Source organism: Leucoraja erinacea, chromosome 21 (assembly GCF_028641065.1).
Source record: "Leucoraja erinacea ecotype New England chromosome 21, Leri_hhj_1, whole genome shotgun sequence".
Classification (NCBI taxonomy): domain Eukaryota; kingdom Metazoa; phylum Chordata; class Chondrichthyes; order Rajiformes; family Rajidae; genus Leucoraja; species Leucoraja erinaceus.
Genome location: NC_073397.1, coordinates 30,217,505 through 30,243,913, shown reverse-complemented (window position 1 = coordinate 30,243,913; position 26,409 = coordinate 30,217,505). Strand labels below are relative to the sequence as shown.

General features: G+C 45.3%; 1 protein-coding gene across 2 annotated transcripts in view; it reads right to left on the bottom strand.

Moving 5' to 3' along the window:
• Window positions 1–23,737, bottom strand: part of LOC129707459 (cadherin-4-like) — a 485,034-nt gene extending 461,297 nt beyond the window's left edge. Inside the window, exons 1-3 of one of the 2 annotated variants that reach the window (XM_055652497.1) lie at window positions 23,676–23,737; window positions 20,589–20,661; window positions 12,066–12,180 (exon numbers count right to left, since the gene is read on the bottom strand). In XM_055652497.1, the coding sequence (XP_055508472.1) occupies window positions 12,066–12,180; window positions 20,589–20,661; window positions 23,676–23,695 (208 nt within the window). In that variant the 5' untranslated portion in view covers window positions 23,696–23,737. Of the gene's footprint in view, window positions 1–12,065; window positions 12,181–12,491; window positions 12,935–20,588; window positions 20,662–23,675 lie in introns of those variants that run through there. The other variant, XM_055652498.1, reaches the window with a different exon arrangement.
• Between the last annotated feature and the right edge of the window lie 2,672 nt (window positions 23,738–26,409).

Here is a 26,409-nt window from a genome sequence, read left to right as displayed (position 1 = left end):
CACTGAGTTACTCCAGAATTTCGTGTCTATCTTCGATTGAAACCAGTATCTGCAGTTCTTTCCTACACTCGTTATTACATAATCTGCGGCTGTTACATTACTTAACACTGTACCTCGGTGATTGCCAGTCACCCACCCAACCCCCCCTCCCCACCCCCACCAGAAAAAAATGCATTACTACGACTGTATGCACGTAAATATTTTTTTTTATTGCTCAAATTCTATGTCACCGTTCTAGGGAGATGCTAACTGCATTTTGTTGTCTCTGTACTGTACACTGCACAATGACAATAAAGTTTGCATTTGAAATATATTTTGTACTAAATATATTTTGTCTTTTGTACCTTCTGATGTCCTCTGGTATGGTATGTCTGAATAGCGCACACATTAGTTTTTCCCCCACTGTATCTCTATACACAGGACAAGACTAAACCAACACCAAGATAGATGACAGTTATAATTCATACACTTCCATCCATCAGTATCAGCATTGAAGTCTCCAATGTCAAGCAATAACCCTCCACCTCCTCTCTCTTTTCTGCTTCCCTCCTCCCACACCTCACCTGCAGCTATTTTTTCCACCACCTCGTATTGCTCTATAGTCTAGTTCAGTTTCGAGATACAGCGTGGAAACAGGCACTTCAGCCCACCGAGTCAGCTTTAACCAGCGATCATCTGTACACTAGCTCAACCCGCACATTAGGGACAATTGGCAGAAGCTTGCAAACCTCCTTGTCTTTGGAATGTGGGAGGAAACCGGAGCACCCGGAGAAAACCCACACAGTCACAGGGAACGTACATACTCTGTACAGAAAGCACCCGAGGACACTGTAAAGGGCCTGTCCCACGAGCATGCGACTGCGCGACAAGCTCGACCAAACGTGGTCGCTTGAGCTGTACGGCCTCACGGGGCCGGTCCCACTTCGATCGCCAGAGTTGTATGGAGTTGAGCAGAGCTTGTCCCGACATCGCGCGGGGCTCCGAAAAACTGAGTGTTCAAAAATTCCACGCGGCAATGGCCTGCCGGCCCGCAGTCGCCTCGACGGGCATACGCAGCATCTTGACGGCGTACCTTTTCTTGAGCGCGGACTTCGCTCAAACTTCACGTCAATCACTCGACCTCCACGCGGCCCCCGCTTCCAGTTTGGTCGCACTTGCCGTATGCAGTCGCATGCTCGTGGGGCAGGCCCTTAAGACAGCATCTCTACTGCTGTGCCAGAGTTCCTCATTTCCATTCACCGCCATCGCCTGCATCCATGCTTTATCCCTTGCTTTTGCAGCTTTCTCCTCTCCCAACAATCAGTCTGAAGAAAGGTTGCAACCCGAAACGTTGCCCTCCATAGACGCTGCCTGGCCTGCGGAGTTTATTCCAGCACACTGCGTTTCACTCAACATTCCAGCATCAGCAGTTCCTGGTATCACCAATATAGTTGGGGGAGACCAGAGCTTGATCCTGACCTCGGTCAGATTTTCACGTTCTCCCTGTAGCCAGCCGCACGGTCTTCCTCCAAGTGCCCCACTCTCTTCCCGTGTCCCAAAGATGTGCGGGCTCATAGCACAATTGACCGGTGTAAAATTACTCTTGGTGTGTGAGGAATAGACGAAAAAGTGGGATAGCATAGAACTGAGGTGAACGGCTGATCAATGTTCAGCTTGGACTCAGTGGGCCAAAGGGCATTTCCAGGCTGTAGCTCAAAAATATAGCTTTGAAAGGAGAAAGGGGGAAAAAAAAAATCAAATGTTCACCACTCTCTGTGTGAAGTATTTCCTCATCTCTATCCCTCAGGGCCCAGTCCTTATTCTCATCTTACAGGCCCTAGCCCTGAAGAGATCTTACATGATGTAGATCACAAGAGATGTTGAAAAATATTGTTTGAAGGCATTTTTGAAAGTGGAGAGATTCACCATTGCAACCGTTTGATGCAACACTAGAACACTGGAACATGACAGGGACAGGCCATTCAGCTCAATGTCCGTGCCAAAAATAGTGCCAGGTTAAACAAGGGCAGCACAGTGGCGCAGCAGTAGAGTTGTACGGAGTTTGTACGTTCTCCCTGTAACCACATTGGTTTTCCCCAAATGCCGTTTTCCTCCAACACTCCAAAGACATACAGCTTTTTACATTAATTGGCATTGGTAGAATTCTAAATTGTCCCTAGCGTATAGGAAAGATAGTGTCAGTGTAAGCGTGGACACGGTGTGCTGAAGGACCAGTTTCCTTGCTGTTTCTCTAAAGTCGAATGTTTAATCTCCTCTGCCTCACATTTGAGTTTGTCACCTGTACAGAGGTACAGTGAAAAGCTTTTGTTGCGTGCTAACCAGTCAGCAGAAAGACAACACACAATTACAATCGAGCCATCCACAGTTTACAGATACACGATAAAGGGAATAATGTTTAGTGCAAGATAAAGTCCAGTAAAGTCTAAGAATCTCCAATTAGGTAGATAGTAGTGTAGGAAGGAACTGCAGATGTTGGTTTAAACCGAAGATAGACACAAACAGCTGGAGTACCTCAGCGAGACAGGCAGCATCTCTGGAGAGAGGGTATGGGTGACATCTCGGGTCGAGACCCTCCTTCAGATAGTGGCTCAGGATTGCTCTCTATTTGTTGACATGATGGTTCAGATGCCTGGTAACAGCTGGGAAGCTGGTCATCCATATCCATCCATATCCATGTGTCTCTTTAAAGATATTTTCCAGAGATAATTCCATTGTGGGGGCTAGAATGATTGGGAAAGTTCAGGGCGAGAGACAAGACAAGTGAGAAGGTGGGCAGGTTTCAATAAAAAGTGCAGATGCCGCAGAAGGTTGTGTCACAAACAATGTTAATCTTCGAATGGAATGGGGTTAGAGTTTATATTCCACAGTTTCCAGGATTTATATACTTTAAGCATCTTGTTACTTTGAACATAACAAGAACAGCATTAAACAGGTGCTTTGCCATGAACAATGGCACGAAGGTGAAAACAGGCATCAGGATACATTATGAAAAACACATCCCAAGTGTGTAGGAAGGAACTGCTGGATGCTGGATGACACCGAAGATAGACGCGAAATGCTGGAGTAACTCAGCGGGTCAGGCAGCATCTCTGGCAAAAAGGAATAGGTGACGTTTCGTGTCGAGACCCTTCTTCAGACCGAGAGTCAGGGGAGAGGGAAAGCAGAGATATGAAGTTGAGAACAAATCAAAGCCAGCAATGATGATCAAGGATAGGTCGAGCCCACAATGGTCCATTGTTTACTGTGGAGAAGGTGATAATGTCTCGGGGCAACAGTGATAAGTTTGGTTTAATTTATTGTCATGTGTACCGAGGTACAATGAATAGGTGTTGTTGCGTGCTATCCAGTCAGCAGAAAGACAATACATGATTACAATCGAGCCATTAATCATACCTTATTAGCCAAGTATGTTTTGCAACATACGAGGAATGACAGTGTATAGATACAAAAGGAAATGTTTAATACAAGGTTATGCCAGCAAAATCCGAGGGTCACCAATGAGAGAGACAGTAGTTCAGCACTGCTCTCTGGTTGTGGTAGGATGATTCTGTTGCCTGATAACAGCTGGGAAGAAACGGTCCCTGAATTTGGAGGTGTGCGAAGAGGGGGGATGGGGAAGGGGAAAAAGAGGAAGTGTCCAGGGTGCGACTCGTCCTTGATTATGCTGCTGGCCTTGCTGAGGCACAAATTGAGTCAATAGAAGGGTTAATAAGGCGGGCACTGCGGCGAATCGGTAGAGTTGCTGCCTTACAGCCCTTGCAGCACCGGAGACCCAGGTTCGATCCCGACAACGGGTGCCATCTGTATGGAGTTTGTACGTTCTCCCTGTGGCCTGCATGGGTTTTCTCTGAGATCTTCGGTTTCCTCCCACACTCGAAAGACGTGCAGGTTTGTAGGTCAATTGGCTTGGTAAATGTAAAAATTGTCCCTCGTGGGTGTGGTGTTAATGTGCGGGGATCGCTGGTCGGCTAACGAAGCCTTCAAGGAGGGAGCAGCGTTGGTGCGCTTCCTTGGTCGTTGCTTCAATATGGGTGGTCCAGGACAAATTGTTGCCGATATTGACTCCTAGGAATATGAAGTTTTCAACCATCTCCCCTTCGGCACCGTCAATGCAAACTGGCGTACACTTCCTTAAGTCCACCATTATCTCCTTTGTCTTGACGACATTGAGAGAAAGGTTGGGGATCTCGACAACGTGACAATTAACATCGGGCCGGTGATGCCATGTATAATCACTGAACCCAGAAGGTTTATAATCCTTTCATATATGAAAGCATTAAGCATAGATTGTTCGGGACTGAACTGGGAATTTTCTGAAAGCTGGGAGATGCAGATTTAAACCTCAACTTTGTGGAGACTTACTTCTTCATTAAATGCAAAGCTTGGGCCGGCACACACACACACTGCTGAAAGCCACTCGAGAGATCCTACCACTGATGATATTTCTGCAACCAGCAAGAATTACAAATTGTCTTCCATTGAAGATATTATTCCCATTCAAGATAATGAATGCCCGGTCCAACATTCGAACACAGGCTTAAACAAAGGAAAACCAGTGGATTTATCTCAAACGTGAACTTCAGTGAATCTGTTAAACTCACCGCTGCTGTACCTTTAAACGGAAGACATTATTCTGTGATAAATTTGAATTAGCAAGATCCTACAGCATCAATTACTTCACTAGGCTTAGAAATGAAATAATTTCCTGTAAAGTGGCTGTAATCTTATGAACCGCAGTGCTCAATAAAATTATGAAAAATGTTACCGAATTATTACGGCTGATACAAAGGATTAAGAAAAAGAACAAAAATTTTCAAAAGTAAAGTGAAAACTAGCGGCCAACATTTTATCTCAGTCTCTCACCTTTATTCATGCACAGCAGACTGCAATCAAAAAATTGTGCTGACGAGGTTAAGGGTCAAGCTTCTACTAAAATTAATTTGCATAATTAAAAACTCTTGCATTTGCCAGCACAATAGGAATAATTACATGTGATTATTTTGTTTGCTTTAGAAAATACCGAGCTGGATCATGTGCACTGTCCCGACTCAACACCTAATGGCCACAGTTGCACCTTGCTTTAATTCAGAAGCACTGAGGTTATGGGGAGAAGGCAGGAGAAAGGGGTGGAGGGGGGGAGATAGATCAGCCATGATTACAGAGATGGAGAGAGTAGACCTGATGGGCCGAATGGCCCAATTCTGCTCCTGTAACTTCATGAACATTGGACTCGAGCAGCAAACTGGTCTCAAGTAGTATATTCCGTGACCCCCTTCCCAGGGACAGAGACAGAGTCAGTCACACAGAACAGGCCCTTCGGCCCAACCTGCCCATGCCGACCACGAGGCACCATCTAAACTAGTCCCATTTGCCTGTGTGTGTCCCATGTCCCTCTAATCCTTTCCAATCCACGTACCTGTCCAAGTGTCTTTTAAATGCTATTGTTGTGCCTTCCTCGACTACCTCCTCTGGCAGCTCACTCCATACACCCACGACACTGAGAGAACAAGTTGCCTCTCAGGTTCCTATTACTGTATATCATGCCCCCCCACCCCCCCCCACCCTCATCTCAAACCCATGTCTGCTGGTTCTTGATTCCCCCATCCTGGGTAAAAGACCCAGTGCATTCGCCCAATCTATCTGCAGTAGACAAACTGCTGGAGAAACTCAGCGGGTGAGGCAGCATCCATGGAGCGAAGGAATAGGTGACGTTTCGGGTTGAGACCCTTCTTCAGACTCATAGATGTGGCCTCACCCGCTGAGTTTCTCCAGCATTTTTGTCTACCTTCGATTTTTCCAGCATCTGCAGTTCTTTCTTAAACACTATCTATCTGCTGAAGATTATATGCACCTCAATGAGATCACTCCTCGGCCTCCTGTACCCTGACAAATAAAGTCCTTGCCCATCAAATGTTTCCCGATAGTTCAGGCCCTCGGGTCTTGGCAACATCCTCGTAAGCGCAAGATTTAAAAACACTTTGATGGCCAGCATCGGCTCGTCAGTACTATTTGAAAATGCAAATAATCCAAAAATCATCACATGAAAATATTAATGAAAGCACTTTGAAAAATTAAATGAAGAAAGCATTTAGATATTTCCACAGAGTTGATGACCCCATACAAATGAATATGACAATTGTTATTACAGTGGTTTCCCAAGCGGTAAATTGGAGTGGACGCAAGATCTTTGCTAAGCAGGTCATTGCGCTGTAATGCCCCTGTCCCACTTAGGAAACCTGAACGGAAACCTCTGGAGACATTGCGCCCCACCCAAGGTTTCCGTGCGGTTCCCGGAGGTTTTTGCCAGTCTCCCTACCTGCTTCCACCACCACCTCCGGCACCTGCAACCTCCGGCAACCGTACGGAAACCTTGGGTGGGGCGCAAAGTCTCCAGAGGTTTCCGTTCAGGTTTCCCAAGTGGGACAGGGGCATAACTCTGCTGAATGATAAGTCCATTGGCCGTACAAGCAGTCAGAGGTGCCCATATTTCATCTTCAGCAAGTCTCAGTACAGATCCACCACCGATTGTCCAGCAACTGGTGGTCTGGCACCACCTTTAACCCTGGACAAAATTACAAGAGCAGACTTGAAATCTCCCCCCTCCCCTCCCCCTCGAAAATGTGGTGCCTAGGCCGGGTGAGGCGGCGCATCTTGACCTCATCGGAACTTCCGCGGCCAATCGGCGGGTCGAATTTTCCCCCTGCAACCAGGTCTCCGTAACTCCAGCCCGGCCAGAGCCAGCAGACCCGTTCCCGTAGCCGACTTTGCGGGCCAGTATCTCGGCCCTCCGGCAGCCTAGGAGGACCGCTCCAGTACCGTTGGACTCCCCTCGGAGACCGCGACCTCTGTTGGTCCGGCAAAACGGAATCATCCAGAAAGCCTCTGGAACCGAGGATGCCGGTAAATCTAGTCCTGCATGGAGGCCTAAAACTTGCTAAGGAACAGACAGTACCTTTTAGAACCAACAACTATCATTTGTTCTGACGCTTTCAAGAATGGCAACATGGTAAAGATTTAGTAACAGTTGAAAACAGTTTTTTATCAGAAATACAATTTCAACTTGGATGTGCCATTCTGCAACTGCAAGGAACCAGATATACCACAGACTTGAAAAATGCTGAGACAGACACTATTTTCTTTGCCAAAGTTACACCGCAGATTAAATATTAAAAATGATAGGCATGTTTCCTAGTACCAATACATCTCAGACAATTAGCTTTTTTAACTTTCTAAACCAGTGACAGATTGGCAGAAACTCACAATTCAACACGACATTGTGACCAGTTTAAGATACAACCTTGATGCTGACAGACAGAATTTTCCCCCAGTATAAATGAAATCAGAAAAAAAGATGAATATGTTTTGGTTTAAAACCCATCTTGTAACGTTGTTTACACCAAACACAGTAGTCACAACACATAATGACTAGTGTAGCTGGGACATGTTGGCCGGTGGGGGCAAGTTGGGCTGAAGGGCCTGTTTCCACACTGCATCACTCTATGGCTAGTGTAGCTGGTACATGTTGGCCAGTGTGGGCAAGTTGGGCCAAAGGGCCTGTTTCCACACTGTATCATACTATGACTAGTGTAGCTGGGGCATGTTGGCCAGTGTGGGCAAGTTGGGCCAGTTTCCACACTGTATGACTTATGAGGTCTGCTAAATGATTTTACCAGGTTGTATACAAACATTTCACTGTGCCTAGCTACATGTGTTAATAAGGTTTCACTGAACTGAACCATTGCATTTTAAATGTAATAATCTAACAATTCCCCAATTAAGCAAAATATATCTGTAGTCTTCAATGTTAGAGAGACAATCAGATATAATACAAATGGGAGAGCATGGGTTCAGAGCAGTAAAGCTGAATATAAACATAATACAAATCAGGTGCGATCCTGACCTCTGCTACTGCCCTTGTGAAATGTTCTTGTTCCCCTTCTAACAATATAGGTTTCCTCTGGCTGCCCCCAGTTTCCTCCCACATCCCAAAGATAGGTTGGTTAGTAAATTAATTGAATAAATATGCCCGACAGATTTATTCCTTTGCAGGTGCTATCACAGTGTTTAAGATTCATTTGGACAGATACATGGATAGTGTGTAGAAAACTGTAGATGCAGGTTAACACTGAAGACAGACACAAAATGCTGGAGTAACTTAGCGGGACAGACAGCATCGTTGGAGAGAAGGAATGGGTGACGTTTCTTCAGAATGAAGAAGGGTCTCGACCCCAAACATCACCCATTCCTGCTCTCCATAGGCATATGGAGAGGATAAGAGGGATACTAGCCAAATGGAGGCATGTGAGACTAGTGGATATGGGCCATGTTGGTTGGCATGGCAAGTTGGGCTGAAGGGCCGGTTTTCCATACTGTATGACCGAGGTTGGTGGAAGAACAGAACCAGGGCCACGGTTTAAGAATTAAGGGGTAGGTTATTTAGAACTGAGATGAGGAAAAAACGATTGATACTCAGCAAGGACTCAGTGGACCGAAGGGCCTGTTTCATGCTGTATCTCTAACATTTAGGCATCAACCCGCTTCAGAATCTACAATGAGTTTTTAAAAAATATTATAAACTTCCATTCAAGCAAATGTTTTTCGATTTTTAATTTCACAAATCTCATTTACCCAGTGGATACATGCTTATGGTCACTATTGGCTGATCTAACCTCCAGCTTTCCTTAAAAGTTCAAACCCTTAAAGAACGCCCCAGAAAATCCAGGACAAATATACCTGCAAAAGAAAAGAACACAAAGTGCTGGAGTAACTCAGCAGGTCAGGCAACACCTCTGGTGAACATAAGCTGCGGGACATTTCAGGTCAAGTTCCTTCTTGTAACTCCCCGACCTGCTGAGTTACTCCAGAACATTGTGTCCTTTTGTGCATCAACCAGCATCCATCTGCAGTGCTTGGTCTCCATAGATTTCAGCCACAGTGTGCAATCAGGAATATCACATACTCCTAACCAAGGACACCTCAATAAAGCATTGCTAGAAAAAACGGGTCAGGAATTAAGTTGATCGCATTCACGATGGAAGCAACTGCTAAAGTCCTCAATTCAAATCAGTTTCCATTCACTTAGTTTTTTCCTTAACTTCCCTCATCATCAAAATAAATGATAGCAGCCTGAATACAACGCTGCCACCATCCGAATCAAGAGTCTTGATTAGTATGGGTGTCAGGGGTTATGGGGGGGAGGAGACAGGAGAATGGGGTTAGGAAGGAGAGATAGATCAGCCATGATTGAATGGCAGAGTAGACTTGATGGGCCAAATGGCCTAATTCTGCTCCCATCATTTATGACCTTATAACTCAGCAGGACAGGCAGTATCTCTGGAGAGAAGGAAAGGGTGACATTTCAGGATGAGACCCTTCGTCAGACCAGAAAAGTCACCCATTCCTTCTCTCCAGAGATGCTGCCTGTCCCGCTGAGTTACTCCAGCTTTTTGTGTCTAACTTCGGTTTAAATCAGCATCTGCAGTTCATCCCTACCCTTATGATCCATTTTGGAGACGAGAGAAAAAATAAAATAACTCATCTGCTTATCGGGGAATGAAAGGTTGGGCCAAGTTAGACAGAATTAAAATTTCCAAACTGCACAAGCTGGATAAGAGAAGAAGAACAAAGGGCAAACACTTTTTATTTCAATTCATAGCAAGGATTATAATCAAAGGATCTTCAGTTCTGAGAATTGCATTGCTGCTCCTTGTAATAAGAAGTCTATTAGTGAGTTTTACTGCATTAAAACCGCTAACTGTAACATGGACTACTTCTAGTCATTGCCTTTGACAGGTTGAAATGTTTTGATAAGGATTGGTTCATTCGCTACGAACATCATTAATTCAAGGGATGTTGAAACACAATAATAGAATAATAGCCACGATAATAAAACAAAAACAAACTCAGTTTTCAGTTTATTGTGTCAGATTGTATTGGATGCCAACATGCGAGTTACCCACTTTGATCATGTCCCAACAACCACAGGTCACCAAACATTGGCGAGCTCAGTAGTACAAACTCGACATACAATTCAGCATTCTAGATGACCATGTTACAGGTTCAACTGCTACCCAGCTATGTGTGGTCTTTGTAGATCATGCACAACTCAGCCTTAATATCGATCTCCGTTAATTTTATTCATTCAGGTAAAATACAAGGCATTTTCATATTGCTTATGCATTAAAGATATCTTGTATGATTATTCATAATACACAGCAATGTGTCGCCCATATTAAGCAAGTTTTAGTGGGTGTATTAATGCCTTTTGCATTAATTTGCAGCAACTATCAAGCTTTGATCAAATAATTTCAATAATCAATTTTTCATCAATTAATTTCATCAGTTTTCATGTCAACTACTCTGGACAGTAAAAATACACAGGTTCTGTTTTTGGAAACAGGGCGTGAGGGACCACTACTGCAGTGAAACGAACAGTTTCAGAATTAATTGCCAAGTTTAGCACGGTAATGACATTGCATCTGATAGAACCACACCGCACAAATATCACCAGCCACCAGTAATCCGTATCTCACAAACGTTGCACCTTCCACGAAGTCACCTTGGCCTCGAGCCAAAGGACACCATCAATCTATGTGGTGGGGAACTTTGAACAGACCTGCACTGTGTGGTTGGTATATCCCACCCAGCGCTGATTAGAAGGCCACTCGGTCGGTTGGTCTATCTGTTCAAACAGTATGTACACATACACTTCCTCCACCACCCCACCCACAACGAGAAAGACAATTCTTCTTTCATGTCTTCCAAGGTGACAGTCCACATTCCAAGAAGGATTTTTTTTGTCAGTATTGCCGGGGCGAGCGCATCAAAACAATATGCCTCTTCTGAACCCGTGCCATCGACTTCTACGTAACGAGACTGTCGGTTTAAGTCATTCACACCGCTGCCATGATTAAAAACCTAACAAAAATCACCGCTTCGATAATCTTTTCCCCCTTGGAACCAACTCTCCCCCCCACTGAAACGGGCAGGCGAGAGCCAGCCATCCCTTTCCCCAGTCCCATCTCCTAAATTATCACCGGATTTTCATAATTCCCACACACAGACACAGCCAGAATTCTTGCCTTAAAAAGATCAAAGTTAAAACATTTTTAAAAAAGTCCACTAAATGTGATTAACACGTCCGGGCGTCAGCCAAAGAAGACCAGACACAGAGAGACAGAGAGAGATAGATTGATACAGTGTAACACCCCGCTGGTTCACTGTTTCAATCCACAGTGGTTTCTCCACTGCATTTAACTCTGCAGTCCCAACTAAAATAAAATATAGGGAGAATTTACAGCGATCAAGCCAGCGGGCGGTGAATGAAACGCTGCAATCTGGACCCAGATGCAGCAATTAGAAACGGTACCGACTACAACAGCTCGCATCCCTTTTACAGCAGCAGCATCTCTCTCTCACACACACCACACTGCACAGCTTTCAAAGTTTCAAGGGTGCAAACTGAGATGTTACACCCACTCATCACACGGCTGGGAACAGAGGGGAGAGGGGGAAGACGAAATTAAATGTCTTTAAAATAACTGATTCTCAAAGCACTGGGCAGCTTGAATTACTCAATTGCAAGCACCATTCAGGAGGGGAGAGGCGAAATATACCAGAGCGGTCAATCCCCACATCGGCACGAACAAATAACAAGGCAGTTAGTTGCAGAAGGCAGGAGGTGCCGGTTCTGCAGATCCACAGCCAGAATTACTGGACTAGAGGGAACTCATCTCCTCCAATTCACATCCTCGCAAAACACAACCCTTCATCAGCACCAGCTCCAAAGATCAGACAATGAAAGTTTTATTCAGGCTAATGAGTCGCTGGGGAGGTGGGGGTTGGTACACACGTCTACACTGATCAGAGTTAATATTGTCACTTGCACCGTGACAAGAATCACACCCTCCAAGGTAAGGAAGGGCTGGAGCAAAGATCGTGGCTCTAAGATCTTCGGGCTGGAGGATTTCACCCCCAGTGTTAGGCGCAGCTAGCCTAGATAGAGGGAGGAGAGGGAGAGGGACAGAGAGAAAACGCACGGCGTTTGTACATCTCGCTGCTCTTACCTTGAAGAAAACTCTGGCCCGCAGCTACAGTCCTGGAAATAAACACTGCATATACATCTTCGGAAAATCCAGTCTTGCAGGCGGTCATTTCCCTTCCAACACCCGCCGCCGTTGCCTAAGACGATCAAGCAGAAACATTGTCCATTCAAACTTATTGCTGGTTAAAACAGCTCTCACCCCAGGGGGGGGGGGGGCAGTTTTATTTTTCACCCCCTGCCCTCCCTCCAGAAATGCCCCCTAAAAGAGGGACCATAAAACAGGATGCGGGGAAATTTAGGGGGGGATTACAGTGCAAATTTTAGCAGGGGAGAAACAGAAAAGACAGCGGGGAAAAGGCGTGCTTTTAACGCTAACTGCGGCGTCCAAGCACCACCACCACAACCAAATACATTTATCACCAGCTATTAACAAGAATCGTTTTCTCACCCCGTCCAAGCAAATAAGCAGAGCGATCCGAAGGATTGCAGCGGTGGTTTGCATTTCGCCAAGTGCATTTATCCCTGGGCGCACACACACTACACACACACTACACTACACTACACACAGACGGAAAAATAAAGTCGGGCAAAGTTTAAATTAAAATATAAGCCCTCTTTGGTGTTGGGTGTCTCTGCTCTTCATAAAGCAGAGAGAGAGATACTGGGAGCTAAGTCTGCGCTGCTGCTCCTTGCTCTCCTTCAAGCGCTGCACTGGGCTGGCTCTACGCTTGTGTGTGTGTGTGTGTGTGTATATGTGTGTGTCTCTCTCTCTCTCTGTCAAATTCTATGCTGCAGGTGCGCGGCGCTCCACCACCCTCTCCCTCTCTCCCCTCTCCCTCTCCTCTCCAGAGCCACCAGCACGTCAGCAACTCCGCCCAGCGATGGGCAAGGGAAAGGAGAGAGGGGTGGAGAGAGGGAGTGTGTGTGTGTGTGTGTGTGTGAGAGAGAGAGAGAGAGGGGAGGATGCAAGTGCAGGGGTTGGTGACAAGGCGAAGACGAAGTAGAAATGCCACCCCCTCCCCTCTGAAGGATTTACATGACAATGCAGAGCGCAGCCACCCACTATACTGTCGTTTTTGTTTTAAAAAAATCACTGCATTCTCTCCTGTGCTAGCACAGAAGAAGCGATCTGTACACACGCAGCCTCTTCGCCAGCGCTACCACTCTTTAATACAGAATCCTCACCACCACAGTACATTGCTGCAGCATGCATGTGGGACTTAAAACATATATGCATAATACAATGTGCAGGAAGGAACTGCAGATGCTGTTATAACGATTCTACACGTTTACATTTATATGTATAAAATATCAACTATAAATATATTTACATCTGCCTGGATCAGGGTGAGTGCAGCAATTTAAATGTAACCACATTTTTTGGTACATTTTCAACAATTGCATTTTGTACCCTCATTGAAAAATATACTTGTTCCCAACGATTTTTGGGAGTGGGATGGTCTTGCCCCTTCCACCTTTCTCTCTCCACCACTCTGATCTCCCCTCTCCATCCCATCTTGCTTACACCACCCCCAGGATTAGGACCAGACACAAAAATGCCAGGTTATTGATCTGCAAGTCAACGTCACACAAACCCCAGGGTAAAAATAGAAAGCACTGGATATACACAGCAGGTTGAGCAGTATCTGCAGAGGTGGCACAGTGGTAGAGTTGCTGCCTTGCAGCGCCAGAGACCCGGGTTCGATCCCGACCAGGGGTGCTGTCTGTACGGAGTTTTACGTTCTCCCCGCGACCGTGTGGGGTTTCTCCTGGTGCTCTGATTTCCTCCCACACTCCAAAGACGTCTAGGTTTGCAGGTTAATTGGCTCCTGCATAGTGTAAATTGTCCCCAGTGTGTAGGATGTGATAGTGCTGGGGTGATCAGCACAGACTCGATGGGCCGAAGGGACTGTTTCTACCAAGTGTCTGTAAAGTCTATGCAGAGAGGGATGGGAAAAAGGACTTACTTATGTGGGTGGCATTGGGGCGCAGCTGGTGGAGCTGCTGCCCGACTGTGACATGAAGGCTTCAAAATGGCAGTAGAAACAGTTCCTTTTATTGTCATGTGTAACGAGGTACAGTGAGAAGCTTTTGCTGTGTGTCAACCAGTCAGTGGAAAGACAATGCAGGATTACAATCGAACCATTTACAGTGTGCAGGTACACAAGGGAATAATATTTTGTGCAAGATCAGACCAGTAAAGTCTAACCACAGATAGTCGGGGGGGGGGGGGGGGGTGGCAACTCTGTGTATTGTCCCAGTGCAATCTATTATTGATACACTGCAGTCTTGCACTCGGGTAGGTTCATGTTTATATCACTGAATTATGTGCAAAACAAGGAATTTCACCGTATCTAGGTCCATGTGACCACAAAGTACCACTGGGCTTAATCCCGACCTCAGCTGCTGTCTGTGCAGAGTTTCCATGTTCACCCAGAGACTGTGTGGGTTTCCACCGGGTGCTCCGGTTTCCTCCCACATCCTAATGTTTGGTGGGGTGGTCGGTTAATTGGTCTCTTAATAAAAAATTTTTAAAAAAATTAAAAATTCCTCTAAAGTAGAGAGAGTGGATGCAGAAGTGGGTTAACACAGAGCAAGTGATTGATTGTCAGTGTGAACCTAGTGGGCCAAAGGGCCCGTTTCCATACTGTATCTCTAATCTAAATGTGATTATTTTTGTAGCCATGCAGCCAACAACTAAACCTCGGCACGGCATAATGGAGGAAAACAGTCTATCAAAAGCTCAATTTTGTTAGAATAGAAAACCAGACTGCTCATTCAAGAGAGTTTTATTGTCCTGTAATGGAACAATGATATTCTTACTTGCAGCAACACAGTGGAACAAAGTGCTCAGCAGACACCATCATAAAGAAGAAATATTTTCAATATATAAAAAACAAGAAACAATCTAGTGTAAAGACAAAAACAATGCCCCCTAGATCCCTGGAGCAATTAAGACAGTTTGTCTTAATTAAGACAGAGTTTAGTTGGAGTTCATCGTGTTGAATAGCCTGATGGGTGTTGGAAAGCAGCTGTTCCTGAACATTACATTTTTCAGTTTCCTATATCCTTGTCCCGATGGCTGGAGTGAAATGGGAGTGTGGCCAGGGTGGTGTGGTTCAAACAATGTTGAAGGCAAAGTTTTTTCAGTTTGAGATACAGCACGGAAACAGGCCCTTTGGCCCACCAAGTCGCGCCGACCATCGATCCCCACACATTAACACCATAACATACTAGGGACAATTTACACGTATACAAATCAAAGACAATTAACCTACAAACCTGCACGTCTTTGGAGTGTGGGAGGAAACCCAAAATCTCGGAGAAAACAGAGGCAGGTCAAGGGGAGAATATACAAACTCCGTACAGACGGCACCCGTAGTCGGGTTCAAACCCGCGTCTCTTACACTGCAAGGCAACAACTCTACTGCTGCGCCACCATGCTGCCCCAAAGGATCACCTGAATCATTACAATTGCAAGGTTTCCAACTAGGGAAGTTGGAAAGAGGACATTGGAGCAGATCTGCCCTGTTTATGGATGATCTCAGAATCACGCAGTCATTCCAGGTGTCAGGGGTTATGGGGAGAAAGCAGGAGAATGAGGTTAAAATAGGGAAAAATAGATCAGCCATGAATGAATTGCAGAGTAGACTTGACGGGCCAAAGCAGCATCCAGCAAACCCTTAGTAATACAGCACGGAATCAAGTCCTTTAGCTCACACCAACCAGCGATGGATCAGTGCACATTAACACTATCCTACACAATAGGGACAATTTACAATCTTTATCAAAGCCAATTAACCTACAAACCTGGACATTTTGGAGTGTGGGAAGAAACCAGGGTCCCTAGAGAAAACTCATGCAGTCACAGGGAGGACTTACAAACTCCGTACAGACAGCACCCATAGTCAGCATCGAACCTGGGTCTCTGGCGCTGTAGGGGAACAACTTTACCACTGTGCCACTATGCCAACCTGTGAATGGATGATCTAAAAATCATGTTATCTCCAGAAGGAGCATCCAACAAAGCTTCCATCACAGTGGTTCTGAACCTTTACGGCATACGTACATGCATACGCAAGCAAAATACCGTATGTGGTATGTACCTTTGTTAGGTTCCTAAAAATGGGCACAACAAATGGATATGATACTTAGGACTCCTTCATTTCCCCCGGTAAAGCCCCAAACGACCCCCAGGTTAAGATCCCCCCCAAACTCCACATCAGTTTGACGAAGGGTCTCGACCCGAAACGCCACCTATTCCTTCGCTCCATAGATGCTGCCTCACCCATTGATTTTCTCCAGCATTTTTGTCTACCCAGGTTAAGAACCACTGTTCTATAAGATAGGAAGAGACAAAAAAAAAGGGAACATCAGAGCCATGAGCAGCAATAACTCACAATCAACTGCTGCAAAGATGAGAACCCTGGGCTGAGCAAAGACCAGCTTCATCCTTAGTGCAACACTGACCATATCAAGTTCCGGATGTAATTGTTAAATTTGTATTTGAGATAAGTAGTAATTAAGAGTTGTTAAGTACAATTGGGGTTGAGCAGATTGGGTTTGTTTAACAAGATAGTTGACCAGAAGATAAGGATCCACAACAAGACACAGAAGGAACCCATTTAGCCAATCCCAGCAGACCAACCCCATTAACCTGAAGGAGATATCACTGATGGGGGGTGGGTGGGGAGATGGGGAGATGGGGAGGAGCCGCCTGAGGGCGGGGGGATGGGAGGAGACAGCTCGAGGGTTAAGGAACGGTAGGAGACAGCAAGGGCTAGCAAAATTGGGAGATTTCAATGTTCATGCCATCCGGACGCAAGCAACCTAGGCGGAATATGAGGTGCTGTTCCTCCAATTTCCGGTGTTGCTCACGCCCGAAACGTCGCCTATTTCCTTCGCTCCATAGATGCTGCTGCACCCGCTGAGTTTCTCCAGCATTTTTGTGTACCTCCCATTAACCTGAAGATGGGTCTCGACCCGAAACATCACTCATTCCTTCTCTCCAGAGATGCTGCTTGTCTGGCTGAGTTACTCCAGCATTTTGTGTCTATCTTTGGTGTAAACCAACATGTACAGTTCCTTCCTATACATTAATCTCATTGGTTCTCTTATTTCACAATTCTCCTCCAATTTACTTTCTCTCAACACGTACTTTGACTCCTAGATCTATACATCACGGCGGCAGTCACCAGAACTATACTCTGCACTTTGTATCTTCCCCTTTGCTCTATATATCGTACTTGAGTTTGACACTAGTATTAATAGGTGTAGTATATTACCTGATCTATTAAACACTACAACCTCCAAACTCTATAGACTCAGAGACATTACTTTTGACTTTGCACTACTATTGTCTATTTATTTGTCTGTTTTCTTATACATATTGAACTTTTTTGTTGTTTATTATGGCTTTGGTAGAGTTATGGTTTTTTTAATTTTAGAGATACAGCGCGGAAACATTTCCTTCGGCCACTGGATCCGCGCCGACCAGCGATCCCCGCACATTAACACTATTCTACACACACTAGGGACAATTGTTTTACATTTTCCAAGCCAATTAACCTACAAACCTTGTGTTCAAGAAGGAACTGCAGGTGCTGGAAGATCGATGCAGCAGCATCTATGGAGCGAAGGAAATAGGCGAACCTACAAACCTTTACGTCTTTGGAGTGTGGGAGGAAGCCGAGGACCTCGGAGAAAACCCACGCGGTCACGGGGAGAACATACAAACTCCATACAGACAGCGCCAGTAGTCGGGATCGAACCCGGGTCTCCAGTGCTGCATTCGCTGTAAGACAGCAACTTTAACGCTGCACCACACCTCTGTTACATATCAGTTGTGCTGCTGCATATATATATATCTGTCCATGTTCTTTTACTAAATGGTTCTTTTCTCTATCTATACTGAGAGGAAACTTACAGGAGCCAACTAACCTACCATCGCACATTTGAAAAAGGGTCTCGACCCGAACCGTCACCCATTCCTTCTCTCCAGAGATGCTGCCTGTCCCGCCGAGTTACTCCAGCATTTTGTGTTTATCTTTGGTTTAAAGCAGCATCTGCAGTTCCTTCCTACACATTTGAATGCTGGGAGTTAGTCAAAGGAAACTCCATCCTGGTCTACACCCTATGATAAACATCCCCCTTATTTTTCTCTCCACACTGCCCCCTTTCTCTACAGCTTTAAACATATACAATTTGTAAATCGTCCCCATTCTGATGTATGGTCATCACTCTGAAACATCAGCTTTGTTTCTCTCTCCACAGCTGCTGCCCGACTTGCTAATTATCCCAGCCTTTTCTAATCTGACTACAGACTTTCCGCATCTAACATTTTTTTAACACGAGTTTTACTTTTAGAGAAACATGAGTTTTAGTTTTAGTTTCACTGTCGTACAAAAAATGATGATGATGATTTAAGGCCACTTAAATGGACGGGGTCATGGTTCTTCAATGATGTATTGACAATACAGAGGAATTCATTCAATGGATTCCCGAACAACAAACTCTCCCACACAAGCCACCAACCTCTCCCTCAATGTCAGCAAGCCAAAGGAGACTGTGATTGACTTCAAGAAGTGAAGATGTACACAAACCCCAGTCTACATTGATGGTGATAAAGCAGAGATGATCGAAAGCTTAAAGGAATAAATAATAATAATAATCTTATTTATATAGCACATTTTTAGTCAACTTGCATTGACCCCAAAGTGCTTCACATAATTACATTACATTTACACACAGGCAGAGGTGGGTGAAGTGTCTTGCCCTAAAGGACACAACGACAGTATGCACTCCAAGCGGGTTTCAAACCGGCTACCTTCCGGTTGCCAGCCGAACACTTAGCCCATTGTGCCATCTGTCGTCCCAATATATCACCAACAATTTGTCCTGGTCTAGCCACATCGAAGCCATGGCCAAGAAAGCATGCCAACGCCTCGACTTTCTTAGAAGGCTAAAGGGCCTGTCCCACTTGGGCGACCTAATCCGCGAGTTCTGGCGAGTTTGCTCTTGACTCGTACTCGTAGCATGGTCGACACGAGGTCATAGGAGATCTGTGTAACTCTCCTTCATGCTCGAGAGTGGTCTCTGCGTACTCGAGGCCTCAGTTACATCGTGGCGTTTTTTTCCAACATGTTAAAAATTGCCCGCGAGCAAAAAAAGATCGCCATGGAAAAATCAATACTTTTTTATTCGTAGGTTTATTCGTAGTAGGTCGTAGTAGATCGGCATGTTAGGCGTGGATAATCGAGAGTAGTCGAAGGAAGTCGTAGATAGTCTTCATCATAGTCGAAGGGAGGTCAAAGGGAGGTCGAAGGAGATGGAAGGAGGTCGTCTTCACTCTCCGCTATTCGGTATCCAATTTTCCCGGAGTTAGTCATAGCTAGTCGAAGCTGGTCATCAACATAGTTGAAGGAGGTCAAAGGAGATTTTCCACATAGTCAAAGGAGGTCTTCAACATGTCATTTTATCAAACTCTCCTAACCTCTTCTAAACTCGCCAATTAGGTTGCCCAAGTGGGACAGCCCCTTTAGGAAGTTCGGCATGTCCCTAACAACTCTCCCCAATTTCTACTGATGTGCCCTTGAACACATCTTATTGGGATGCATGACAGCCTGGTTTGGGAACAGCTCCATCCAAGATCGCAAGAAATTGAAGATAGTTGTTGATGTAGCCCAGACCATCACACAAACCAGCCTCCCTTCCATTGACTCCATCTACACTTCATGCTGCCTCGGCAAGGCTGCCAGCATAATCAATGAACAATCTCACCACGGTCACTCCCTCTTCTCCCCTCTCCCATCAGGCATGTGGTACAAATGTTTGAAAACCCACACCGAAAGATTCAGGGACAGTTTCTTCCCAGCTATAAGCAAGCAACCAAATGGTCGTATCATCAGCTCGAGTGCAGTCCTGACTCCCAATGAATTGGAGATCTTTGACCCATCTTTAATCGGACTTTATCGGGCGTTATTGTTACATCTTGCACTGAATGTTGAACCCTTTATCCCTTATCTTTGCACTGCAGATGGCTTGACTGTGTTCATACATAGTCCTCTCTCTGACTGGACAGCATGTAAACCCGTACCTTGGTACATGCAACTATAATAAACTAAACTAATATTGTCAGACCTTAAGCACTTTGGAATTTTAAAAAATCTCATGAAGTAATCTACTATCTTAAATATGCGGGTGAAGTATAATCATGGGACCGATATAGGCCAATGTGGGAAACCAGTAAGATAGGTTGATGGAATCAGTACAAATAGTTTATATTATAAGTTAGCCACACCTTCACTGATAAGAAATATATGGAACTTTTTCTCAATTAGTATTTCACAAAAAGTATTGTGCTAAACATCCTTATTCATTTCATAAGTTGCGCACGCTAGGATTCTCTAGGTGGTCCGAAGATGGAGTTCAAGCCTGCATTAAGAACAATACAGCATCAATCACTCTTCATAGCAAAGGCATGAAATAGAGGCAGGGTAAGTCTCTGGCTGTTCTGCCCAAACCACAATCAACCGTAACTACTCACCCTTGAAAGTATAACCGTTGTGAACCAAATATGAATTTTCTCGTCTTCCATGCAATCCATCTTCATAACATCTCTGTGAATGGTTGAAAATTTCATGTCAAATTTTTGGCAAACTACAGTCACTTTTGTTCTCTGGATTTATACCCGTGCAACTGGATCGATACTGTCCGACATCACTTGAAATAAAACTAATATGGATCATCAGGCCTCCAGACCAAGCAAAAACAACATCCCAAGTCCACAATTAAAGTTGAACTTATGTAGAATTGGCGCAATCATAGAGTTGCTGCCTTAAAGCACCAGAGACCCACGTTCGATCCTGACTATGGGTGCTGTCGGTAGGAAGTTGATTTGTGCTCCCCGTAACCGCGTGGGTTTCCTCCCACACTCCAAAGACGTACAGGTTGGTAGGTTAATTGGCTTGGTATAAATGTAAATTGTCTCTAATGTGTGTAGGATAACGTTAGTGTGTGTGGATCGCTGGTCGGCAAAGACGCGGTGGGTCGAAGGGCCTGTTTCTGCGCTGTTTCTTTGAAACTCAAACTAAAAAAATAGTATTATACTAGACTAAGTGGGACCTGTTGGGTCCCATGTTCACACGGGAGGGCTGGTCCCCCAACGCAATATTCCACCTCTCCACCAATTCCAATATTGCTGACCAGTGGGGGGGGGGGGGGGGGGGGGATTTCTGGAGCGCTAGGGCCTGGGGCCTGATGGCTGGTAGCTTGGAAACTGCCAGAAATTCTTCCCAAAACAAGTGAGAGACTTTGTGAGAGAGAAGGGGGCGAGGGTGGCGACTCAAATTTAGACATTTTTCATCTTTTTCTGCAGATCACAGCAATGAAGGAGGAAAGTCTATCCTGGCCTGGATCTCACAGGGAATAAATGAAGGGAGGGAGAAAAATACTGGGGTGAGGTTTAATATTTGCAGGGGGAATACTGACGGATGGGCTGAAGGGACTCCTAGTACAGGCCTGATGGGCCGAAGGGGCTTTTAAAATAAAATCTGAGTGGAATCTCAGTGAAAGGCACTTTTTCTGATCTTTTCCTGGCCTGGTATGTACACCTTCATATATTTGTACCTCTTCATATCTCTAGTTTCCCTCGCCCCTGACACTCAGTTTGAAGAAGGGTCTCAACCCAAAACGTCACCTATTTCTTTTCTCCAGAGATGCTGCCTGTCCTGCTGAGTTACTCCAGTACATTGTGTCTATCTTCGGAATACACCAGCATCTGCAGTTCCTTCCCACAACATCGTTTAGTTTAGTTTAGTTTAGAGATACAGCGCGGAAACAGGCCCCTCGGCCCACCGAATCCCCGCCGACCAGCGATCCCCACTCACTGACATTATCCAAAACTCACTGGGGACAATTTACAATTTTACCAAGCCAATTAACCTACAAACCTGTACGTCTTTGGAGTGTGAGAAGAAACCGGAGCACACGCAGGTCACGGGGAGAACATACAAGCTCCGCACAGACAGCACCCGTAGTCAGGATCGACCCCGGTCTCTGCCGCTGTAAGGCAGCAACTCTAATCATTGTGCCACTGTGCTTCTCCCTCCAGCTTTTCCATCTCTGTTCAAACAAGCTAAAATAAAGTCAGCCAAGCAATGATACCGGTTGATTTATTACACCTGACTTTGTTGATGACTAAACTATCAAGCCCAGCATCATCTTTCTATTGATGACAGACTTCTAATGCCTTGTGCTCATACTTAATTTCATCGCAATTGCTGTTTACCCTCTTTAGACGGGTTATTCCCATGCAAGACACAAGGAACTGCAGGTGCTTCAAAACGTGTAGGAAAGAACTGCAGATGCTGGTTTAAATCGAAGGTAGACACAAAATGTTGGAATAACTCAGCGGGTCAGGCAGCATCTCTGGAGAGAAAGAATGGGTGAGGTTTCGGGTCGGTCTGAAGAAGGGTCTCGACCCGAAACGTCACCCATCCCTTCTCTCTAGAGATGCTGCCTGACCCACTGAGTTACGCCAGCATTTTGTGTCTTCCTTGATCCAAAACATTGCTTGTCCATTCTCTCCACAGATACTGCCTGACCCAGTTTCTGCACTGTGTCCCTAAACTAAACTAAAGTAAACTATTCTTTATATTTGTGCCTATGTATAGGAACATGTTTACTGACATGTAGGGAAGACAGGAATTTCACTGTACATGTGACAATAAAGTAAACCATTGTAGCATTGATCTGAGACATAAAAACATAGAAATAGGTGCAGGAGTAGGCCATTCGGCCCTTCGAGCCAGCACCACCATTCAATATGATCATAGCTGATCATCCAAAATCAGTACCCCGTTCCAGCTTTTTCCCCATATCCCTTGATTCCTTGAGCCCCAAGAGCTAAATCTAACCCTCTATTGAAAACATCCAATGAGTTGGCCTCCACTGCCTTCTGTGGCAGAGAATTCCTCTCTCTGGGTGAAAAGGATTCAGTCCTAAATGGCCCACTCCTTATGCTTGTGACCATTTTGCTTGTGTGTTTGCCAGTGTTGCACAAACTTATTTTCACCAACTATAATGATGAAGGGTGATGCTTTAGTCCCCAGGCCCCATGACATGCACTCCCATCATGGGAAGGAGACGAGGAAAAATGTATTTAGTCAGAGGGTGGTGAATCGGTGGAATTGTTTGCCACAGAAGGTTGTGGAGGCCACCAGTGGATATTTTTAAGGCAGAAATAGATAGATTCTTGATTAGTACAGGTGTCAGGGGTTAGGGGAAGAAGGCTGGAGAATAGTGTTAGGAGGGAGAGATAGATCAGCCATGATTGAACGGCAGACTTGATGGTCCGAATGGCCTAATTCTACACCTGGAGAAACTCAGCGGGTGCGGCAGTATCTACGGAGCGAAGGAAATAGGCAACGTTTCGGGCCAAAGTTTTGGGTCGAAACGTTGCCTATTTCCTTCGCTCCATAGATGCTGCTGCACCCGCTGAGTTTCTCCAGCAATTTTGTCTACCTTCGATTTTCCAGCATCTGCAGTTCCTTCTTGAAATAATTCGACACCTATCCCTTATTACCTTATGATCACAACAAGACTAATGTAGAATGCAATGCAAATAGCGTACCTGCTTCTACCAGCAATCATTGCCAGCAGAATGTCTTCAGTTTGAGAAAGCTTGCAAGATATATTGCTGGAGAGACAGAGGAGTTTTAGAAGCGTTTTTTATTTCCTTTCGTTTTGTCAGCATTGAGCTGGACTTGCCTTTAACTGCCTGAGGGCTTCTAATACCATTGGGATTTTTTAAATTTTTGTCTCTGCTCTTACACAGAGCGACTTGGACTGCGAGGAATGTGTTTCACAGTGAGGATTTCCTTGCGTGTAATCCTAATGGCGGGGTGTACCGCATGACGGAGCAGTGATGCACCACAGGAGAAGTCAATGCCCCACAATAAATTCTTCCCGTCCCCAGACAAGAACCAGATCCAGTGGTGCCAGTGAGGATCTCTGTGTTGCTGTGAGCAGTGGGACGCGGCCAGTCACCACGTGACCAGCTGTGATTCTGCAGCATTTGCCTGCCAGCTCTGCCTGTGGCTCTGTAACTGATGATCCCCGCTCATCTCTTCTGGCACAGGCTTGAAAAGCAGTAGATTTGTGAAGGGGCGGCACGGTGGCGCAGCGGCAGAGTTGCTGCCTTGCAGCGCCAGAGACCCGCGTTCGATCCTGACGGCGGGTGCTGCTTGCACAGAGTCTGTGCGTTCTCCCCGTGACCTGTGTGGGTTTTTTTCCAGGATCTCCGGTTTCCTCCCACATTCCAATGACATACAGGCTTTGTATGTTAATCGGCTTCGGTAAAACCCCCCCCCCATCTATTTATTTATTTATTTATTTTATTTTATTATTTCTTTCGACCAGAATAAAAGAATAAAAAGCAAGTGTGAAACAGCATACAAAAAACAAAACAAAAATATTTATAAAGTGTCTTAAACAATATCTATAAATAAATGAGATCATATGTGTCCGAAAAGGAGCAGGAAGAAGCCAAAGCTTATTAATTGTAATTATCTTATACAAATGTAATAGTTCCCAGTGTGTGTAGGATACTGCTCGTGTACGGGGATCGCTGGTCGGAGCGGGCCCATGGGGCTGAATGGCCTGTTTCCGTGCTCTATCTCTAAAACTATTAAACGAATCCAGCCACGTGGTCTTCTGCTTCTTGCGTGTGGCGTGCACAGCCTAAAGTTGTAAGACAACTTGTTCTGTTTGATCTTATGTTTGTGCTCGCCAGGTTGATTGCATTCGTCGAAACAGGGTGGACCACGTGAAGGTGGCAATCTCCCACCCCAGCCATGTGGTGAGACCACCTTACTGCACTCTGGAATGATCATCAACATCATCGTTGAAAACATTAGCGACGCAGTGGCGCTGGTTTCCAACGGTAACGGTGACGGACGCACCGCACGTCTCTGTCCTCCAGTTCCTACCGACTTCCGCCGCTGAAAGTATCAGATTTTGGTGTGTGTGCTTTATCATCGTTCCTTACAATGCTATGTACGACAGTGATCGCAACTTCTACTGAAGTGTGGATGGCCGTTGGCTCGGTAGAAGCTCATCCGCCCTTTGACAGGCCTTGTTTTTGGTCATGCTGGGGGTACACAGACCCCTCCTCACCTGGCAAACCAGGTGGGGGAGACGGTTTAGTCGCCGACTATCCGACCATGGAGCAGGTAGCACGGGATTACATGGTACCCGTGGCGGGGGGGAACTCCCTCCCGGCCTGACCATATGAAATCAACATAGTGTGGAATAGGTTGAAATCAGCTACTATATCTATGATGATATTCTCTCCATTCCTACATTCCATTCTCTTGTGTTTTGTGTATACATTGACTAAAATTAAAAATTCGAATTCAAAAGGTCACAGGGAGAACGTACAAACTATGTACAGACAGCACCCGTAGTTAGGATCGAAACCGGGTCTCTGACGCTGTAAGTCAGAAACTCTATTGCTGTGTCACAATGCTGCTGTGCTGAGATTGCAAGACTCTAACTTCAAAAATATACTGCATTCTTGTGTTTTTCCATTTTTGTGTTTTTCCTGCAATTCCGTTGTGTTTCTCCTCTCCCGCCTTGGTCTATGTTTGGCAACAGGGCTTTAAACTGTGTTTTCTTTGAGCTCCGGAATTCCTGCACTGAATCTCTCAGCCTTTCTTTCAAATTCGGTCTTTAAATACAACACCTTTGACAGATTTTAGCCATTCCATGTAATGTCTCCTTTGGTTTTCAATCCATTCTCCTTGGATTATGTTTCTGTGAATAGCCTCAATGTTTGTTCTTGGGTATTAATGGTACCTACTTAACTGTGGCAATTGTAAAGATTCAGCAAAGTCAATGGGAACACTCCATTGTAGGAAGTCAATGTGGGCTGAGATTGTTGTTTGGTTTGGTTAAAGCAGATTAAGAGAGGAAGGATGTTAAACCAATATCAGTCTAAAGTGTTGTTTTTCAGCTGGTCAAACTAATTCCAATGTATTCAACCTACGTGATCTCCCGGTTGCTAAACACTCCCATTATCTCTTCAAGATATGCCTACCTTGAAGAAGTTCTCCTCTTCTCTCCGGAGACAGTTTCACAACCTCCTCTCTAACTGTCCCCCATCTGTGCCCTCCCACCCTCCAGCCTTCTGGCTACTCCTCCTTTTCCCTTTCTTGTCCCCACCCACCCCCACCCCCGATCAGTCTGAAGAAGGGTTTCGGCCCGAAACGTTGCCTATTTCCTTCGCTCCATAGATGCTGCTGCACCCGCTGAGTTTCTCCAGCTTTTCTGTGTAACCTTCGATTCTCCAGCATCTGCAGTTCCCT